Source organism: Gymnogyps californianus, chromosome 5 (genome assembly GCF_018139145.2).
Source record: "Gymnogyps californianus isolate 813 chromosome 5, ASM1813914v2, whole genome shotgun sequence".
Taxonomy (NCBI): Eukaryota; Metazoa; Chordata; class Aves; order Accipitriformes; family Cathartidae; genus Gymnogyps; species Gymnogyps californianus.
Genome location: NC_059475.1, coordinates 53,281,477 through 53,303,920, shown reverse-complemented (window position 1 = coordinate 53,303,920; position 22,444 = coordinate 53,281,477). Strand labels below are relative to the sequence as shown.

Genomic DNA, 22,444 nt, shown 5'->3' with positions numbered 1-22,444 from the left:
GATTTCCATGTTTGTAGATCTGTGTTCAGCAGTTAAAATATAATGTTGAAATTATCAATTGCTTTTAATTCTTACAAGATTCTAATTCATGTTTGCTGGTATTAAATATTTCTAGACAGTAAAGACTTTCTAGAAGTTAGTTAGTCAAGTTAATAGCACAAAATAATATTCTAATACTTCATGTAGTTGAAGCTGAGGCTTAGAAACTGAAAGTAAGATTGAAGTGAAATACTGCCTGTAACTGACAATCGTAACGGAAAAGGGAATGCTGGTTTTAGATGTTCACTAGGCAAACCCAAAATTCAAAGCTCGAGACTATGGCCTACGTACCACAGTGTATTGAATTCATCAGTAAAGCTCATCTTAGATGTTTTCCTTCTCTGTCCTGCTCTATAGTTGTGATTTTTATTTTTTCTTTAGTTATGCTATTGCACTTGGGCAAATAAGCTGCTTTGTTAACAGAGCTGATGCAGGGTAGAAAACTGGAAAAACTCTTAAAAAAAGAAAGGGTAGTATATGTGGTTTTGGGGGAGATTGCTTTTTTGTTGTGTCTTGTTTTCCCTTGAGGGCTGTTTAGTTCAGTTTTGTTGTTGGATTGTATCTGAGTTTGTAAACAGCTCTTACTGCAAGAGCAGTTGAGACAGGGCAATAGCTTCTCAAGCCAACTTCATTAGTGAAGGCTGCTTCTTGTAGAACAACAAACTTAGAAATTAGGAAGAAGCAGCTATCACAGGTAAGTTAGTTTGTTAATTAAAAAAGATGAATTAATTGTATCTGGTTATCACATTCATAGTAAGCTAATGAATGTCAAAATCCTTGGTAAAGCTTCTAAATTCATGAAGTAATAACCTTTCTTACCAGACAGCAAACTGTTCTGATATTTATGTAATTCTTTAGTGATACACCACTCTTTCAGCAAGTGAAGTTCTGTGATCTGGTTCTGCAGTCTCTCTTCCCTCACCTCCCCCAATCTAACATCTTCATCAGTGACATAGACAGTGGGATCGAATGCACCCTCAGCAAATTTGCAGATTACACCAAGCTCAGTGGTGTTGTTGACACCCTGAGGGACGAGATGCCATCCCCAGGGACCTGGACAAGCCTGAGAAGTGGGCCTGTGTGAACCTCATGAGGTTCAACAAGGCCAAGTGCAACCCCCAGTATCAATACAGGCTGGGGGATGAAGGGATTGAGAGCAGCCCTCCCGAGAAGGACTTGCAGATACTGGTGGATGAAAAGCTGGACATGAGCTGGCAATGTGCACTCACAGCCCAGAAGGCCAACCATATCCTGGGCTGCATCAAAAGAAGCATGCCCAGCAGGTCAAGGGAGGTGATTCTGCCCCTCTACTCTGCTCTGGTGAGACCCCACCTGGAGTTACTGTGTCCAGCTCTGGAGTCCTTAGCACAGGAAAGACACGGACCTGTTGGAGCAGGTCCAGAGGAGGGCCACAAAAATGATCAGAGGGCTGGAACACCTCTTCTGTGAGGAAAGGCTGAGGGGATTGTTCAGCCTGGAGAAGAGAAGGCTCCGGGGAGACCTTATTGTGGCCTTTCAATACTTAAAGGGGGCTTATAAGAAAGATGAGGACAAACATTTTAGTAGGGCCTGTAGTGATAGGACAAGGGGTAATGGTTTTAAACTAAAAGAGGGTAGATTCAGACTGGATAAAGGAAGACATTTTTTATGACAAAAGTAGTAAAACACTGGCACAGGTTGCCCAGAGAGGTCGTAGATGCCCTGTCCCTGGAAGCATTCAAGGTCAGGTTGGATGGGGCTCTGAGCAACCTGGTCTAGTTGAAGATGTCCCTGCTCATTGCAGGGGGGTTGCACTAGATGATCTTTGAAGGTCCCTTCCAACTCAAACCACTCTGATTCTATGATCTATTAGTCAGTAGTACTTCAGGAAAGAAGTGTGGGGTTTCTTTGTAAATGTAACCTATGAGATTGAGGGTGGTGATACTTAGTAAACATTGGCTTGGGATATTTTTTGCTGTGGATTTTGTAATTGGTATACTCTTCAGATAGTGAAAACTAGGTAGTCATTGTTGATTCTGCTGTGAGATTTGGAAGTACAATTTTCAATTCCAAGTATGTTTTTCAAATCCAAGTAATTTGTTTTCTTGTCCTGTCTTCAAGTTCTCAGGCTTCCCTGTTTGAGGTGGTTGAAGCATTTTAATTTTTCTTTAGTGTAGATTTTGTGAGGATATTTGGCAAATATTCTAGCAATATAAGACTGCCTTAGAACTATAGCTATGAAACTGACAAGTTGAGACTTTTCTTAAAGAATGAATTTAAGCAGGTAAATGAATGGAGAAGTGCCTCTTTAAAGGGGTGCTTGCAGCCTTATGCTTTAATTACAAGACTGACTATGCAAGTTAATTTATCAGTACTTCTTCATGTATGTTGAATGAAGCTCTGCAGATACGTAAATTTAAGTCATGGCTGTAAAGAGTCCCTCATGCACTGGCATTTGTGCAGCTAAGCAGCAAGGTGGATGAGGGAAATGATTGGACCAAAAATAAAAGCAGTTTTAGGGGTTTTCTTCACCTAGATCAACCCTCCAAACCATTTAAATATGTCATGTACTAACACTTATGCAAAAGGAAGGGCAAGAAAACACAGACATGAAAATGGAATTGCTGTTCTATGTTTTAAATCGGTATAAGCTGCTGTGAAACCATTGTTCCTAAGTTTATCGTGTCTGAAGTTTTTTGGTATTGGCAGTCACAATGGTTGCCGCTCTAAGCATTAGTTTATAGATATGCTTTCCAGCAAACTAATATAAGTGTTTTAGCTAAACTTTAAGAACAAATACCACATGATTAGCAAATTTTGTACAAAATGACCATAGGTGATCAATCGGAATGCAGTTGTGATGCTTTTTGTGTGCTGATTTTTTGCAGACTTTATCATCTCTAAAAAAATTTTTTGTGGAGAAGTCATTACTCAGAATAAGAAAGAGGTTAAAAATCCAGTCATTAAAACACTCTTGAATGTTCTGTACATTCTGTCTGGGGTTAAACCATGACATATGTGAACAATATCTTTGAGGGAAAAATGAAATATAAAGCTGTAGAATATGGGTCTAATAGGCTTATTGTTGGGAGGAAAGGTGTTAATACCTACTTGAGGAAAGAGTGATCAGAAAATTCATGTTGAGATTGAAATTTTAGTACACATGTAAATAAGTGGAACTTTATTTCTTCTAGGCTCTCTTCTTTTGGAGTCCAAAATTAACCCGAACACTGCGTACCAGAAGCAACAGGTAAACATACTTTTTTCCCTTCACATTTAAAGGCAGGTTCTTTAACTTCAGCAGTATAGTAATTTTTTTGCCTCTATTGTAAATTATATTATATATATATAATATATAAATAGGAGGCAAAGTAGTTCTCAACATTTTTGTGCATTTCATGATACATGTGTGTTATTTCTCTGCATTTTTTCTGAAGTTTTATGTAGATAACTTGGACTCTGTTTTATACCAAAAAATGCTTTGGGAGAGACGAGCAAAGCATAGTTGTGAAAATCACAAAGTAGCTGAGGCTCCTGAGGTTTATAGTATCTGAAACTTAATATCATCTGGCTTTTTTCTTCTTTATATTTCAGATACTACAACTTTCAATGTATTTTATTTAAGAGAAGACTAGAAGGCTTTAAAGCTATTTGCATGTTTACCTTTGTTTGGCTTTTACTTGGAAGATGGATATGGGTTACTACTGCTTCAAAGCATTCTGTAGACATCAAAACAGCTTCTCACCTCTAGTGTGCACCTTGCTTCAGTTATTTAAGCCATACATTGTGAGCCCCTAAAGAGTGCTGCTGAGATGGGTGAGAACTGTAGGTCTTGCACTTTGTTTGCTGTTCTTATCTCATGGATGCTGAGAATTACCCTTAGAGGTTTAGAAATGCTGAACCAGATTGTATTTTGTTGCCTGTCTGGTCAGCTCAGACTTGCTAAAATCCTGTCAAGTACAGTTAATGTATTAAACCACTCTTCAGTCTTCAGCTTTAATAGTTTATTATAAGCATAGACATACTGTAGTTTTGCTCACAGGCAGTCCCAGTGGTTGTGTGGCTGCAGCTTTTTGTAGGATTGTATGTTGAACTGAATGGAGAGGACCAGTCTGGGTTTAAAATATCCTTTCTTGGAAAATTTAACCTGTATCTGCCCCTTGATATAATTCATCATGCACCATATAAACAGTCTGTACTGAACAACTGGTAAGGCCAGTGTGGGGTGGAGAATCAATTGCAGGGAGTAAGAAAGGGTAAGACCAGCAAAAATGCTACGCAAGCTAACTCTTAGTTGTAATCCTGACTAGCTTGAGGTCATGGTTCTATGATACAGTAACTCGAGCTTTAGGACTCCTAAACTGACATTGAATGTTTCACAGCCCTATGGCATAAAGTGCTGATCTAGTGTAAACTTGCTTTGCTGGTTCAAATCTGTTCAAAGAGCATTGAGGGGCGAGCTTTGTATCAGTAGGCTTTATGCCAGATCAAACATGAAGCCTACTTAAAGTAGGCATAAAATTGTAAGATCAGTGCAAACCACCACACATGCCTGTCAGTGCAGCAGCATTTCGTATCTGTGCTCATTGCTGCTTTGGGTCAGATGTGTTGTAATCTAGCACTGCACAAATCAATACTGGTGACTGTGAAAACATGGTTAGAGAAATAAAAATATTAAACATGAATCTGTCCTGTTAGAACAACACTGTACGTTTTCTGTGCTGGAGAAGAAGTGCTGTTCTTAAAGCTTTCACATACTGCATAGACAGAAATTTATATTTGCAGGTGGATTGTTCATATTATTTAAGCAAAGCAGTATCTAATATAGATTGAATGTAAGGCTCCACTCTGAGCCTTAGAAACCAAATCTTTCTTGGTGCGTGTATTAATCCTACTTCGTAGCATGTTATCCTTCAGGTGAGGCCTCTTATCCTTTCCCTTAGTAAAAGGCAAGCTCAGAGTTTAAACCTGATTCCATATGAGCTAAGCTTGGAGCTTAGCAGCTGAAAGGAAGAGTTGCTTCTTTCCAGCTCTGCCCATAAAACTCTGAACTGCCTAAACTCACGAAACCACAAGAAAATCAACCTTGTACTCCAAATCCCTCTTCAAAAACTGGTAACTCTCTACGTCAGCAGAAGTTTCAAGCCACCTCACACAAGATCCATTTGTGGAACAGTGGAAGAGTGAGTGAGATCTTTCCTTTTTGGCTGCAGAATGCCACTTAGGTCACCTCAGCTATTAGTGAAATTGCAGCCTGAGACAGAAGACTTTTGAGTTTGCCTGCAGTTGTCAGTTGCTCTCATAAAATTTCAAGAAAAATCTCCTAGAATGTAAGACTTAACACTGGAAAGTTACTTTGAAGTTTTATGGTCTTACCAGCCTTTTATCTAAAAATTTTGTTGTGAGGGTGAACCTCAGGTCCCTTTTAAAGGGGTACATAGCAGTACATCAGAGCTGGTTTTACTGTGACATACTTAGCATGTGGCTTGTGGACAGTGGATGAGTTCTGACTTTTGTCTAGGCTGACATGAGGCTTGTAAGAAGAAACAATCTTTAATTGGACCAACTAACATAATTTGTGGTTGGAAGGAAGGAGAGATGTGTGATAGTTAAGCTCTTGGGGAAATGCTATGCCAGTTGCTTTGGGTTCTTCAACGAGCCTATAGATACCTTTGTGATAAACAGTGAAGTTCTTCCACTGGTGAAAGAACCTTCTACCTATGCTGCACTGTTAGTGCCAGTGTGAAACAGATTGTCTCAGTAATTGTTGATGTCACAAATTATGCAATCTCAGTGTATACGTATATATATTTTAATGATAACTGTCACAGCTTAAATCATTATTTGTCAAAATAATAGTGTGAAGATGTGAGTACGAGTTTGCCTTGCTGCCTCTGTTCTCTTGGCTTGTAAAACGTCCATGGCAACCACAAAAAAAAACCCCAAACAAACAAAAGCCATACCCTGCGAACCTGAGCTTCAAGTAAAATTTTGTCAAATTGTCTGCTTTAGATTTCTTGGGGTTTAGGATTGAAAGCAATGACTGCCCTTTATTGTGGATTAGTCAGGTCCCTGTGTGCACGTAAATGTTGATCTAATTGGTGGTAGATAACAACTGTCTGCTTTTCCCTTTGGAGAGGAAGAATACTTGGCAGATCTTGAGACCTGCTCAGGGACTCATTTTTCATACATCAACACGGTCCTGAGATGGACCTTCAGTTTGCACAATCTAGTCCCCGGTCTTCCCAGACTTACCTGCCATCTAGAGGTTTGAAATAATTCCTTAAAGCATGAAACACATAGGCAGTCTTTTAACTACCTTTTCACTAGTCAGATAAATTACATTAGTCTTACTGTCACAATGAAGAGTCATTTTCTGCTGTGCATTCAAAAAGAAAGACATGTCTATGTATCTGATTCTGTAACATAGAATTGCTACTAGTAGAAGTTTTTGGATTCTTTGAACTGTGTACTTCCTGGCAAACTCATCATGACTTATATGAGAACTAGAAGAAGGAATCTGTATGAGGAAAACAAGCTAGAAAGAAAACAGGTTGAGAAACTAACGTCCTGTGGCTCAGAAAAATGACTAATATTTCTTATGTTAAGGTACAATTTGTAGGCAGATGATTTCTTCTGAAAAAGCAAAATGTGCATCAGTACAGCCACTTGGCCTCCTGACTTGTATTCTTGTTTAGGGCTATATGTTAAGTTTTATTGGTATTCTTATTTTAAAATATTACAATAATGGTCCTGTAACTTTGGTATGGAATATACTTGATTTAATTATGGGTAAGTAGCACACAGCTTAAAAGCAAATTTTGTTGAGTAAGTGGAATTTAATTGTACTATGGGTTGCTGGACCACACACAGAATACTTAGTTTTCCTCTTCTGTTGTTGGTTGTTTTCTTAATATACTAGTAAAGGTAGAGGATATCTTAATTGTAATGTCCTGGTGAAGTCGGTTTACACACTTCAATGCATGCTCTGTTCTTTATGGTTTTTTTTTAAAGGCATTGAAATGACACAATTCCAGAATGCTAGTGACAGAGGTGCTGTTCTTAAACAAGTGATCCTTATTCAGAAAATGAATAATTGCACTAGTATTTTAGGGCAACACACCTCTTCCTATGCAACCTTAAAGGAGAAGTAAACTCTATATACGTAGCATTTATCTAGAGAGAAAGCTGATACGGGTGTGGACTGGGGTATATACTTTTCAATATGCTTTTTCTATATGCTTTAGCAATAGAACAGTAAAGACTTACATCCTCAACTTTATTTTAGATACATCCATGTACATCCTGTAACCCAGTGATGAAGTATGTATTGCATCCCTTTTTGTGCCTGAAACAAGGAAGACTTGAGTTGCTTACAGCTTCCAGCTACAGAGTCTTGCCTCTGCACTAGAAACTTCAGTGTCTTGTGCCCTCTGCTTTTGCAGTCCCTTTTTCAGTTCCTCACAAGAATACAAAGCTCACATTCATCCAGAGTACCATCTACTAGCTATGTAGCTCGAAGGTGGCTATCCTTGAATGATGGAGAGCAGACTTATTAATAACAAAGCAAAATTTTGAAAAGATCCAAAAAGGCACTGGCAGAATGCTCAGAGAAGATGAACTCCTACCCTTGCTGTCAGGACAAGCGAGCCAACAGTGAAACTATTTCAATAAAATTTGTGCCTATTGTAGCTAAGATAGTAAGGAAAACTGTGTGGGTATGTGGGGTGAGGGGAGAAACAAGGGGAGTGACTGCTCTTGGTTTTGGGGTGGGTTGGTTCTTCCGTTTTAAATGATCACATGTTCCTTTATCTTCACACGTGTTTTCCTGTGAAATCTAATTTTTCTGCTGTTTCTGGGTATGGTCACTAGGCCAGTGAGTCGAGGTTCTGTTATAGAACTAATAAACTGATTTTATTCCATGTGATTCATGGGAATGCAGCTATGAAATGGCTAACTGAAAAGCCATGTATGATTGTTGAGCTTTCATAGAAGCTGATAGAACACATTCTGCCAAAAGACTGAGTATGCCTTTGATAAGTTATTCCAGTTTTTGGGATAACTTCTGAGCACATCCAGGTTCTAGGTGAACAAATGCACAAAACCAAATGCAGAATTGAAACTTTGAATTACATTACTGGGGCGTGTTTTTTTTAGCCTGAAGATTCCGCTGCAACCTACCACCATAACTAAAATATATTTAACTTAAAAAACCTGGGTAGTGCCAGTAGTTTATTTCATAAGCAGGAAGTTGCTTATGAGACTGTACTTTTGATTGTAAATAATTAGCTAGCAAGATGCTGAAAGGTGGCTTGGCATGTCCAGGGAGGTGTCTGTAACTGTAAACAATGTAAGGACTTAGATAAGGAAGACTAGCAATCAGGCAGTCCAAGAGGGAGAGGAACAACCTTCCTGTGTTGAACTTCCAGTGGGGGCCAGGAAAGTGTCATAGGCCTAAATCATTTGAGGGCTAGTAGGAAGAGATTAATTTGTTTTTTAAGATAGAAAGCAAGAATTATGAAAGAGCTATCTAATTTGGGGAATCACTACTTCTTGAGAGTAGCCTAAATCTCATAGGGATGCCAAGAGAATATTTTGGAGCTACAGAGAAGACTAGTATTCCCCCTGGATGTGAACACCAGTGAGAGGGCATTGTCAAACAATAATGGTTTTCTTAATTTTATCACATTAGGACAGAAATCTTAAATCAATTTTACAGCACAATCAAATCCTGACTACTAGTTGCTCTGAAATGCTTCATTATGAAATCCCAGGGCTTGCTTTGGAGATTGCATGAATGCTGTACAACACACCTGCTGACCAGCTTACTAATAGTTAAATAAAACTGATTTAATGTCTAATAAAAGTGTGACTTCTGGTGAGTGTTATGGTGAGAACTTGAGACTGATAGTATGTGTTCAACAACCTCTCTATTAAAGAAAGTAAGCCTTTTGGAAATAATTTCAAAAAGTGAGGAGAAATCGTATGGTAGATACTAAGCCCTGTCCACTAAGTACAATGGCCACTGCTTCCTGGCATAAACTATTGTAGTAGTATTTTTGAAGGTTAGCTTCTTAGGAATGAAGTCTCAAATAAAGCTGTAGCACACCGTAGTGCTTCCTTGAAAACCTCTAACTAACCAGAACTTGGTCCATGTGGACTTGATGCAGCCAACAAGACAGGCAGCAGAGAAATCCCTGATTGCATTCTGAAGAAGTTTTGCCTCCGGCTATATCTTCATAAGGATAAGAGTGCAGAAAGTTAACCTCCATTGGTAGAAATGATAAATACCTCTTTATGGGAATGTTAAATACACAGGTCTTCTAAACAGAGGCTATGCTTAGAATTTTTGCTTAAGAATTGCTGGTTATATCTGGGCAGTCATAATGAACAATAATATGAAAGAAGACAAATTTACATAAACAGTCTTAGGGAGACAGCAAATTTTGTATGGGTAAGGTAGTGATGACACATCCAACTGGCACGATTGTCAAAATATTTTTTTGCGAAGCAGCAAATGATTTTGAAACTCGGAATAAGATCGTGAACTCTACATAAGTAGTTTCCTGATTATCATACTATTTAAAAAAGATCTTGCCAAGAACTCTAATGCATCTTGAAAAATGTAAGGAGCTAGAATGCTAGGATTCTTGCAGAGCACTGAGTATAAAAGCCTTCAATGATAAAACATTTGTCCATGTTTATGACTTAGTTCACATAGTGTAGCTATGATTTAATACTGCAGTTTCACATTTTAATTGTTTAACAACAAGCTAGATAAGAATAAATTTTAGATGTTTTAGTCATCCCATCCAGTTCCTTGTCTAGAGGCTAACATTTTGTATGTAATGCAAAAAAAGGGTATGCTGTTGATCAAACTGAGCCAGAACTGCTTTTATGAATCATATAAAATTGAAGATTTTATGCTCATAGAAAGGTAATATGCAAGACTCATCTACTTACCTCTTTAACCAACAGCTATTATTACTAAGCATATTTATTCACACTCCTGTTTTCTCTTGGAATGGAGGAGGCAGTCTTAAGAAATTTCAGTTGCTTTTTGGAATTGCAAGAAGTAATGTTTGGCATTTGGAAGCAACAGATAGTCCTATTCCATAGCTGAGAGATCGAGAGTAGTTAGTGGATTCAAATTACACTGAGGAGATTTCAGATCAAACACATAGAAAGATTCCTTTAAATAAAACAAGCAGAAATTAGACTTCATGTTTTTTTATCTTTAACTACATCTAGAATTTCCTTCAGTCACTTCTCTGTACATGTATAAGTCTTGTACTGCTCTTCTTTTTGATGATTATAAGCTTTGTAGGATTAAGAAAATGAAATTACATTAATAACTGTCTGCATTTAACAGTGAATTTAAACTTTGACTGAACTGTGTATTATGCAACAGAGTGAAGTGCTTTTCATACTTTATTTCATGTTCTCTTTTTAAAAGTCCTTTGAGGCAAGAAAGGATGTCCAAACAAATACTCTCTTACTAAAGATCCAGAGAGTAGCAATTGATAGATTTCTGTTGAGGCACTGATACTAATCTATAATATGAAATCCTGGTGTGATAAGACAACAGATAACTAATAATTTGAAATTGTTAATGTCGGCAGTTGGAAAATACTTTCTAATATTAATAAACCAAACTTGAAGATTATTGTTCTGCTGCTCAAACAATTTCTTTCAGCAGTTTTTTGTTTTGCTTTCCAAAGAAGAAACAATTAAAAAAAAAAATCAAGAATGTGTAGAGGTGAAAAAATTCTGTCTGAACTTCCATGTATGATAGTAGATGATCTTGTTTAACAAGAACAATTGCTATACTATGGCCAAATACACTTCTGTACATCTGTGACTATAGTTTTCAAAAGCAGCTTTACCTTTGTGTCTTCCCTTTCATTTTTCTCTGCCTGCCTTCTTCCCTCCATCCCTCCTCTCCCCAGAGGAAACAGACAGACCGACCTGTCTTGGTCCTCTGCTGGATTTTATTCAGAGACTTAGAGCTTTTGTTTATTCAACTTACCGTAGTTAATGTAAATAACACTGTCCTTATTTGTGTTCTTTTCAGTCATTTCCCTATTTGTTAGTCATGTTCTTTATAGAGAATAAAATACATTTTGATCTTCTTTTGGAAATGGCTTGCTTAGAAATCTAACCACTTTCACTTAAATGGAAATGTAATTGGATAGGAAGGTTGCAAGTTCTGCTAGGGTCTACTTAAGATTTAGTGTTAGGGTTGGTTTTTTTTAAATGAAATAAGCGTTACTCAGTGGCAAGCTGATGAGATGGTGGCCTTGAAAATTACTGCAATATAAATACTAATTGCAGAGATTAATGTATTAGATTTTGAACCTTATACATACAATAAATACTGCAGTAAGGTACATACTGTTTTTAAAAGATGGTAAAAAAAAAAATCTTTTTTTTTTTCTTTTGGACCTTCCCTTTCTAAATTTTTGTAAACTGTTATTTTTCTCACTCTACAGGAGTCAGCAGTACTAGGTGCTGTCAGTCTGTTATTACCAGAGTATTTGCACCGTGACCTATCTTGTAGAGAATAAACTATTAATTGTGACTTTCTTCTTCCTTTTGTATTTTGGAGGTGGTCTTCCTAAATCCTTTTCTTCTGTGTACCACCTCTTCCTCAACCCTTTGGAAAAGGAAAAGGTAAACTATTTGCCATTTGCAAGGTAAAGCCATTAGTGCCTCTGAAGCAGTATAGCTGCTCTGGTAATGGCAAATTGATTATATTGTATTGCTTGACTGAATCCTAATAGAGCTAGCTGATTATGCTATTTAGATTATAGTTTAATTTAAGGAGTTTTCTAGTAAGTGCATATCAAAATCTAAATGTAAGATTTCTCTTTATCCTCAGTGTTCATTTTAATATTGGAAATAAATTAAGCCTAATTAATAAACTGTCTTAAACTTTATAAATGTCTGGCAACTTACAGTGCTTTTGCAAATATTTAGAATTCATTCCTTTAGCAATAATCACTATATGCAAAATATATACTTAATGAAGCAAAAATACTCTATTTTATGGTTCTCATTGAAATATAAGTAGAAAAATTCTCATGTGTCTTGTCCTAGTGAGTAAATGCATGTTTTGGCACTTAACATGAAACTTAACAGTTTCATGGGGCTATATATATTTAATGTGGCTATGTTTCAGCTAGCTGTTATAGGGAGACAAAAGACTTTTAAAATAAAACTTGATTCAATATGTAAATAATGCAGATTATATTTTCTTCTCTTTTTGTTTTTTTTTTCTAACAGTTATTTAGCAGACTGTCTGTAAACTACTGCATCAAATACCTTATCAGTGTGCGATATTGCTGTTTGCAGCATCAGCTTCCACTTCCATATATTGTTTTTGCATGCAATACGAGGGCTCTGATAAACTCTTGAACTATTCTAGTAAGTAGATGAGAGCTTAAGTGTCTGGGTAGTAAACATAGCTAAGCATGTTTTCAACTAACTTCTAGAAATCTAGGGCAAAACATCCTTTCAGAATTGTGCTTTGGAATGCGTAAAAGTGGTGTGTGTGGTTCAATGTAATAGGTATGCATACTCTTAGGCAGTTAACTATGCATATTCAAGTTTCTGTTCTTGTTTAAGGTTTGTAGGCATCTTGGGGCTGCTTTTTAAGGAGTTGTTCTGTGCATTAGCACAGTGTCTTCTGGGGCCTGTAGAAAATGAAAAAAAATGGTTGTAACTTTGATCCTACAAAGGATGTGCAGTTCTGTGTGGTCCAATGGAAACAGATTTAAAAAAAACCCCAAAACCTGTTGCTTTTGTTACCATATTTTATCAGAGGATGCATTGAGGTAGAAGTACATATTCTAGACCAGCATTTTTGAGATTTACGATATTATGGTCACATGAATTAAGAACTAAAACTTTCAATATCTTTCTGGAACTTCCTTATTCTGATTTATGCAGAAATGTTTTTAATCCTAAGAATCTCAGAACATAGAAAAATCTTAAAGCATGATGATTACATTTGTATTGTAATACTGTCCTGTCATAATTGGATGTCAAGCTGTTTTTATTTTAAAATTTTATTCTTTAAACACGATTCAGGTTTGTAAAATCTGAAATACATTGCCTGAAAATACTCTTCCTCTCTTTAAAGGATACCTTGATTGTGTGGTCTGAAGCTGAAAATTATGATTTGGCACTTAGCTTTCAAGAAAAAGCAGGATGTGATGAAATATGGGAAAAAATATGTCAGGTAAGTTTGATAAATGTAAGAATGAGACGACCTAAATCATTTTAATGTTTGTGTTCAAAATTTTTAGACTGTTCTAAGGGGTGAATCTGAACACAGTAGATAGAAAGTAAAAACTATCGTCTTAGCCACCTCCCCCAAATTTTGCATTTTTGAGTTTGAAAACTTTCTCCTTCCTCCAGAAATTTGATATGAACTTAAACTATGGGGTGGTTTTTTAGAGCATTTTCAGGTCTTTTTGCTTAACATAACTTTTTAGCTCTATTATTGCCCAAGGAAATTTAGCTCAAAATGAGTACTTGAAAAGTTTCATAACAATTAATTTCATAATTAACTTTTTCCAGGTTGGCCAGAAGGGAAAAGGTTACCTGTCCAAAATTTTATTGTAGAGAGAAGAACATGTGTGAGCTCATAGTGAATTTTATAACGTATTTCTCATGGATTTAACTATATCTTATTCACATTTTTCTTTCTACATTTCTCATTCTTTGCTTTCTCTTATTTCATTCTTCTGTTTCTGATGAGGGGAATATTGAGTTTCTCAACAGAACTTTTTTCCATGTAAATGTGACAGTATGCTTCTGTTGACTGTTAGGGTATGAAAGATTGATCTGATAGCTGAAGTAGGAGATAGCTCTATCCCTGTATTATCACCTCAAAGCTATAATTCTTACAGTTTAAAGAAATCAAACAATTTATATGTAGCATGTATATATTTTAGTATGTGCTAATGAACTCATTATGTTCTACCACTACGACCGGATGACTATATAGTCACTGAATCAGTATTGTTTCTGGATAACATTTGGTCAGGTATTAACTACTGACCAATACCCAAAAGAGTTTAGTCAATATATTCACTGATGTTAGTTCAATTTGTCCGTTCTTGTTTGGGTTTTTTCTTCCATTCCAAGCATTACAACTTTTCTTAATTTGTATGCTACCTTAGATGGGATTTCTCTAAATTTGTCTAATTCTCTCTCTATGCGCTCTCTCTTTCTGTTCTTAACAAACATCTAGCTCTCTCCACTCTGTCTTTTGGAGTTTGTTCTCACCAATTTCAGAAATAAAGCAAAAGAAATCTGGTTTCATAATTGCATGTGTATAGATCATTCCTTTTTTTAGGAATGAGTCTTTTCAACAGTTTACCACTTATGTAAATAAGTACAGAAACATTTCCAGGAACTTTAGCAGTCAAAGGACCAAAAGTTGGGGACAGAAACAAAATGGGGGAAAGGGGAAATTGTGTTCTTGGGAAACACCCAGATAAGAAGCCCAGTTTCCTCTGCCTCATGTAAAGATCTAATATTTTTGTAAGAAACCAGTGTCTTTACATCGTGTTTTGAGGCCATGCTATTCTATTTGTGTCTAGTGTACTTTAAAGATCTTAAGCTACCTTAGTCATTAAAGCTTCTTCTAAAAGGAAAACTTTGATACTGCTTATACTGGAAGTGGTTGCTGATGTATAAGCAGAACAGTATGTGGGTTTTAACAGCATTCTGGATTTTAATCTAAGTATAAGCTTGCTGTTATCCATGAAGAATTATTTCTCCCAGATTTTTTTTGCTGATTTTCGAGATTAAAAAGAACAGTACCTTCTACCATTCTACACAGCAGTGCCTTTCTGGATTTGACACATCAGACTCCAAGCAGATACAATTAAGATGTCATTAAAGCTGAAACACTCTGGTGCCCAAGCATCTGCGTCTATATTTTTCACTAATTTGTACTTTCCGCAGTTTCCTCATTGTATCTCTAGGGAGGTCTTTGCAGGTCCTGTGCCTTGTTTTTCTGACAGCTCCAGATTTCCACTACTCTTTTGTTAATGTTGGTTTGCGGTTTTCTGTTCTTAAGAGGGGATTCTGTGCCTCTGTTGAGTATTTAGAAAGTGCATGGTAACAGATTTTGACTTGCAGCTCTCCAGAATGGAAAACAACAATTAAATTAACAAGACTGGCCTCTCTCCTCTGAGGTAGCAGAAGCTTTGAAAATCATCAAGAGCAGTTAAATAGCCTACAGATAAATGTTTAAAGCTATCACTGCAATAATGTAATACTGGTTTGCATTTGAAAATCTGTCTGCAGTGAATAAAGACTGGAAACAAATAGCTTCGTTCAGTAGTCTATTAAAAAGTTGTAGTCCATATTAGTGATTATGAATTTCCTTTTTTGTTTGAAGTACTGAGAAAATGTAGCTTTTTTCTTTATTCTTCCTCCTTTTTGTAGAAAATAAATAGAATTAAATATCTAAAGTAGAAATAATTTTGTAAAGCCTTCTGTTTGAAGAAATCTTTTCATTATCTCATATTTTCCAAACCAGCTGTACTCAACGTCAAACTTACATTTGCACTTCTGTTTTGGCCATACAAAGAAAAAGTGTGTGACATTTGAAATGGTATTTTTAAAAAAGCATTCAAGTAGCAGAAAACATTAAACTCCACTTTTTTGAACACATCTTATTTTGTAGGTTCAAGGCAAAGACCCTTCTGTCGATATTACTCAGGACCTTGTCGATGAATCTGAGGAAGAACGTTTTGATGATATGTCATCACCAGGTCTAGAATTGCCGTCTTGTGAATTAAGTCGACTAGAAGAAATTGCAGAACTTGTGGCATCTTCACTGCCTTCACCATTACGTCGTGAAAAACTCGCACTAGCGCTGGAAAATGAGGGCTATATTAAGAAGCTCTTAGAAATTTTTCATGTGTGCGAAGACTTGGAGAACATTGAAGGACTACACCACTTATATGAAATTATCAAGGGAATTTTCCTTTTGAACAGAACTGCACTTTTTGAAGTCATGTTTTCCGAGGAATGTATAATGGACGTAATTGGATGCCTAGAATATGATCCATCTTTATCACAGTCACGGAAACACAGGGAATTTCTGACTAAAACGGCAAAATTTAAAGAGGTGATTCCTATATCTGATCCAGAGCTGAAGCAAAAAATACATCAGACATACAGAGTACAGTATATTCAAGATATGGTCCTACCCACTCCCTCAGTTTTTGAGGAAAATATGCTGTCAACACTTCATTCGTTCATCTTTTTTAATAAAGTGGAAATAGTTGGTATGTTACAGGTAAGTTTCTGAATTTCACAGTCTCTTTATTTGCGCTTGGGCAGAGAAAGTTGGGTAATTTTTCTTGGAAAGATTGAGGGGCTTCGGTGGAACCATCACTTCTGTGATTCTGGAAGTCATTTTGAAGTATGACATAAAAGGCATGGATTTGAGTACTGAGCTGTTAAATATGTGTTCTTAAATTTCAGATTTTGGACTAGATTCTCTGTAACAGATTTAAATGGAGCAAGCATATGTAGAATCCTGAATGAGGTTGTTTGGAATGAATAGTACTGTTTGCATTTTGAAGGGTTGATTTTCTTACGGGTTTTTTTTTCTGTATTTTGGGACTTTTTAGGTACTACAGTTAAGGAGAATTTTTGTCATGTTACCATGACAAAAAAAAAAGATCAAATTACTTCACCTAAATTTCACAAATAGATTTTCATACCAGGATATAACTGTTTCTAATTTTGAAGTAAATTAGATTAGTTGTTTGGAAAGTACAGGTTCAGAACACAACATTGCCTTAGGTGTGTGAATGTTTTCTTAGTTTGTCTTATAAGTCCCTAAATAATACTGCTTGGAATTACCAATTTTTCATGATGTATGTCTTATTGCAAATGTAAAGAGATTATATGATGCTTTAGATATCTTACCTACACGTCTTAAGTGTTCTGCACCAACCCATGAACTTACTGAACCATGTAGGACTAGGTGGCACATCTCTGTAGTAGGAGCTTCCTAAAGCTTTCAACTAACTCAGCAAAGTGTTACAGCACATGTATTTTGGTTTGTAGAAGTTAATTATCATAATTCTCCTAACATTTAATAAATGAATAGCCACTGTCTTTGTGGGAGCTGTCTGATCTGGAGAAATGGACAAAGTGCTAGATGCAACTGATTACCATAATCATATTTATCATCAGTTGAATCTCAGAATGCACCCTGTTTAATTTCATGGAAAATACAGCAAAGGAGAGTGAAAATTTCTTTTGCAAGCTCATACGGCATATCATTGTCAAAACTAGGCCTCCCGACTTTTCATCCACCACACTCAGTTGATCAGAATACTGATATTATTTAAACCACTCTCTGAGAGCTTTCATCTGTCATGTCCACACATGGAGCATTTGATAAGCAGCCAGATGTGCAAGACGTGACCCAGGCTTAGCAGCTGAGGCATGTGCCTTGTGGACAGACCATCACTTTACTGGAGCAGCCACTGGAGGCCTGGTGGAACACCTAGGGCGTCTTCAGTAGTACTATACCCCAGTTTATGTCCAACTGAACCAAACTCTTCATGTCTCTATGTATGTCCTTGATAAACAAAGTCACAAATGCGTGTCTGAAACAGTTAGAAGGCCTTAATCATTTTGGAGTGGTTAGTTTGAGAAAGCTTGCAAGCCTGACTTCGAGAGAGTGCTGAAAAAGATTCAGTTAAGGGGTCTCAACTTGAGTACCCAGTATGACTAGTGTCTCTGAAGTATCTTGACCTCTTCCCAAGGGTTGCTAAAAGCAAAGTCCTGAGGATGATACATTTTGGCTTGAGGAGGAGGAGAGGAAGGATTATTCAGGAGTCTTGATGTCAGTGGCTGATTCTGAGAGGGATCTTGAACTTTGAAAAGGAAACTGGGCAAGGAAAAAAAGGACCTGATCCTGCAAAATCATTAAGGGCGTGTTTGCCAGAAATTCCCAGGTAACTTGATTGAGTACTAGTGGCTGATTAGTTTCCTTTTTTCTGTCTCTTACAACCTGTGTTAGGTTAATAGATGTAGGGTAAGCTTGGGTTAGAATATCAAGGCTTAGTGTGGTTGTGAAACTTGTTAGTTGCAGTTTACAGTTGAAATAGAGGTTCAGATCTGATTTTGATTTGTTGTGTGACTGCAGGTTTCTGAACCTTATCTTCACTTCTGTTGCTGTTGCCTATGGTTGAGAATAAAGTGTACTCGCTGTGTGGTGGAGCCGGAACAATTAGCATTGCATAACTTTGAAAGTTAGATAAATATTTCAAATTGTTCAAGTGCTTTCTATAGCTTTGAAGAGCCAAGAGTGGTAGCGCACAAGGAAGAAAATATATCCTGTGCTATATTGCATTTCCTAGTCCTTTTACAGTAGAGCTCTATAGCATTGAGGGGGAACTCGCTGAGTTTATAAATCAGAATCTGTTGGAAATTATTTGACATTGGTGATCAGTTCTCGGTTTTGAGGGAATTAAAAGAGGCTATCACAAATTATATGCCCATTGCATTTCTGAGAGATTAAAAGGCTTGATTGATTGATTGATTTTTTTTTTCCCAAGTTCTTACAGTGTAGCTCTAAACCAAGGTTTAAACCTACTTACCTGGCATTTATTTATTCATTTATTTATAGAGCAATATGTCAGGTTGCACTTTTCTGTTATCTCTGCCCCCTAAAGTTTCATTCTCCCCTTTCCTTTCTCCACCCCTCCATTCCCACAGTCCCTGTATAAAAAGTATGATACTGTTCCTTCTCATTTCTTTAAGCAGAATAAATAATGTTTTGAGAACAAAATTAAAAGACTGCTTTTGTTGATTTCACTTCTATAACTAATTCTTAAGGTCTTTGTTCCATTACTGTATGGTTTAACATGCATTTCTGTAGCTGGTTGTATCACAATACTTTGGTGGGGGGATGTGTGTTATTTCATGAAAGATTTAAAGTTGTCTGTAATTGGAGTTCCTGGCATTCATTATTTTGGAACTTACAAGATCCTGGTGCTCACTAACCTTACATGTGTACTTAAGAAACTGTTTCTTTTGTAAGTCATTACTTGAAGAGTTTCTGGGATGCCTCATGGTAGTTTATTGGGAGCCACGGATGAGTCTCAAGTTCTTAGTTAACTGATGTGTAATACAGGTTGATAATGCTTCTGCTGTTGACTTTAGGTCGTCTCTCGTGGACCGTTGAGGGTGTGACAAAAGAGCTATCTTTTTAGGAAATTTTACTTCTCAGTTTAAAATTAAACTCCCTGAGCAGCTGATATCCTGTGACATACTGCAACTATTGTGTGTACAACTGAGTTGTTTTATATTCTGTTCTTTTCTCTCTCACTGGCTGTGAAGGAAAGGAGAAGAGAAACTGTTGCCTCCACCATGAAAAAAAGATGAGCTCTGAAGAGGCCTTTTCATATCAGGCTGTGTATTAACTAAAGTGGCACTTTGCAATACCTCATCTCAAATTAACTCAGCCATACCTTAGTTACGGAAAAAGCGACTAGAAATTTGTACAAGACTGTGCAGATTGTGCCTTATGCTTTTTGACAGGCTGGGTGACTTTACTTAAAATTACCACTGTGTCTTATTTAAGGTATTTGGTGTCAAGAGAGGACATTTAAGGTCATTAAAGTTCACTGACATTTAAAGTCAGTTTTTCAATTATAATGAGTGAATTCTGTAAATAAGAATATACTGATTCTTAAGAGTTCTGGCTTTATTAGGAGAGATTTTGGACGTCTTTTAAAAAAAAAAGATATATATTCTGTAGTCATGGAAGATACCTGCTTCCATGATTTTGGTTTTTTTGGTAGGTAAATAACTTTTGCCCATTCTGTGGTAAAACCGAAAGTAGAGAATGGGTCACCTTTGGCGCTTAGGGTTATGAACTGTATTCCTCCTTCCTCCTTCATTAAGGTTAGCTTTCCCTTAATCTTTATAAAAATGCTTACACTGATGGGTTTTTCTGAGAAATGGAAGTTAGTTTATTTGTGATTTAATTGTCTAAGATCTGTCATTTTAAGTAACTACATCAAGATCTCACTAAACTAGATACTGTTGGTCATGATGGATAGTAAACCCATGATACCAGTATTTCCAGTCTACAGAATTAACTGCTGTGGAAACCTACTCAACTACAGGTTTTATGATTCACTGTATGTAAGATACGAAAGAGGTATATAACATTTTTTTCCAATTTCAGCCCCTCCTAATATGCTCTTACTGCTTGGGGTCCAGCCTGTTCTAGTCTTGAGATGTCATAGCCACCAAGAAACCTTGCTGAAACATGGAGTTCGCCAAGTTTTGAGAGTGGGGGTGGGACAGGTAAGTGGTGTTTCTTACTTTATATGACGCTCTTTTGCAATTTAAAAAATATATACTAATGTTCACACTGGAGGCCACCAGTTCTTTCCCTTTGCATTATTAACTAGTTCTTAAAAAATAAAAACTTGCAAAACTGCGCCATAGAGTGAGCAAACACTGTTTCCTTCCGTTCTCTCCCCCCTTTCTCATTGGCGTGTTTTTTTTGCCAGCAAGAGCCTGCGGTGTTTTTATCTTCCAGAATACAGAATATTGTTAGGATTACTTTTGAGTATGTGCATTTAGACTTCAGAGTCTTTTATTTTCAAGAAAGTGGAGAGTGGAAGGGGAAAATTGGACGTATGTTAATATAAGTTATGTGCCTAGTAGAGCAGTGATCACATGGCATTACTGTACTGGTAAATCAGCTTTTTTAAATACAGAAATCATATTACTGGTAGTCCCTATCTCCCTTTTCAATAACTAAAAAATTGTAGACATTTATGTACATCTGGATATTTTACTGCGTTTATATATAAAAATAGGCTGTTTTTAATTTTGAAAGTGGTTTTACAGATAGGTACTTATTCTTAACAGAACCCCGTGGATGTAAATGTAATTATCTGTAGTTGTTTTAGAGGAAGAATTGTGTCAGTGCATGTTGGTAGTTTTGCCCAATGTATTAAGATTGGAACGTCTCCTGCTGGTCTGCTGTTTTGCAGTAGTTGGCTCAGGAATAACTCTGGAGATTTACTTTCAGCAAAATTTACCTTGCAATAAAGTGTAAAAGGATGCCACTTTGGGGGGAAATGACTTGGTGAAAGAAGTTTGCAAGTGGTGCATGCTAATGATTTCTGAGATTAACTTCTTCATTGTAGAAAATTATTTTCAATGTGTACAGAAACTCCAAATGTGATTAGGTGGATCCTGCTGCTGTTTCAGCATGTCGTCTCAAGTGGAGATAGCTTATTGATAGCAAATGAAGGCATGTGTGGGAAGGCAGTCTGAGATAAAGGAGATTGAAACATTTTAAACTATGAAATCTTCTGGTGTGGTAGCAGGAAGGAATGTATGTTTGAAGCCATAATTCACTGTTTGCTGGTAACATTTTATGAAACTTTCACTTTCTGGGCTGAAATATTATTTCTGCCTAAAATGAGTATGGAGGTGGAAAATAGGATGGAAAGTATACTCTTTTTCCAGCTTAGGTGTCATTGAGTTTCTTGGATTTTTTTTTTTTTTTTTTTTGAGAAAGGGATGTTTTTCGTCATTTATCTGTAGTCACAGACATGAAGTATCTGATAACTAAAAGTTAATTATATTTAAGAGAGGCCTGCTTTTGAAGAATGCTTAAGTGCCTTTTGGGAAGAGGACTGCTTTGCAAGTTGAATCATAAATGTAAATAGTGTCTTTTTTTGTGATTCTACTTTGTCTGTGGGTTTTCTTGTTTTAAAGTCATAAATGATTGAGTGACTTGGTGGCCTGGCTTAATTTTATCTTCATGAACTTTGAAAGGTATTAAATCCTAGGAGCATCTACTTAGATCTTGCAAAAGCATAAATGAATATACTTAGTGTTTGGTATATGCGTAGTTTAAGTATTGCACATTTAATAATTTCTGTGCATGGGGAAAATAGCTAGATTCTGCAGTTACCCCGTAAACTATCGTTTGCAGTTTTCTTTTCTTGGAAAACAGTTGTGACCTTCACAGCTTCTAAGATACATCCAAATGGGTTTTGGTGCTTGTCTGCATGAAGAGGCCAGATACTGCAAAGAATTACGCATTTGCACTGTGTTCACTTCACAGACATATTTGGGGGGATTTTTGCAAGTTGAAAAAAAAACGGAAAACATTTAAGCTTGTGTAATTCTAGCATTCAGTGTTGGTGCTCTGACTTCTAAAATATGTGAACTCTGCTCTCAAACTGTGCATTTCCATAGATTCTGGTAGTGTTGTTCAGGAATGTATCTTTAGATATGCTGCCCTTGTCAGTTATTTTACAGCTTGAGAGAGAGAATCTTTTCTTTAGAATGTTCATTGCAATCACAATTTTTCTATAAATGTGAGAGGGGTGGAGTTTTTCCC

The 22,444-nt window shown here is 36.6% G+C and overlaps 1 protein-coding gene across 6 annotated transcripts in view; it reads left to right on the top strand.

Moving 5' to 3' along the window:
• PPP4R3A (protein phosphatase 4 regulatory subunit 3A) overlaps positions 1 to 22,444 on the top strand; it is a 45,538-nt gene that overhangs the window by 6,066 nt on the left and 17,028 nt on the right. For 4 of the 6 annotated variants that reach the window (XM_050897070.1, XM_050897069.1, XM_050897072.1 and 1 more), the window contains exons 2-4: positions 3,213 to 3,268; positions 13,163 to 13,261; positions 15,725 to 16,342. In XM_050897070.1, coding sequence (XP_050753027.1) covers positions 3,213 to 3,268; positions 13,163 to 13,261; positions 15,725 to 16,342 — 773 coding nt within the window. The remainder of the gene's footprint in view (positions 1 to 3,212; positions 3,269 to 13,162; positions 13,262 to 15,724; positions 16,343 to 22,444) is intronic. The other 2 variants (XM_050897074.1, XM_050897073.1) reach the window with 2 other exon arrangements.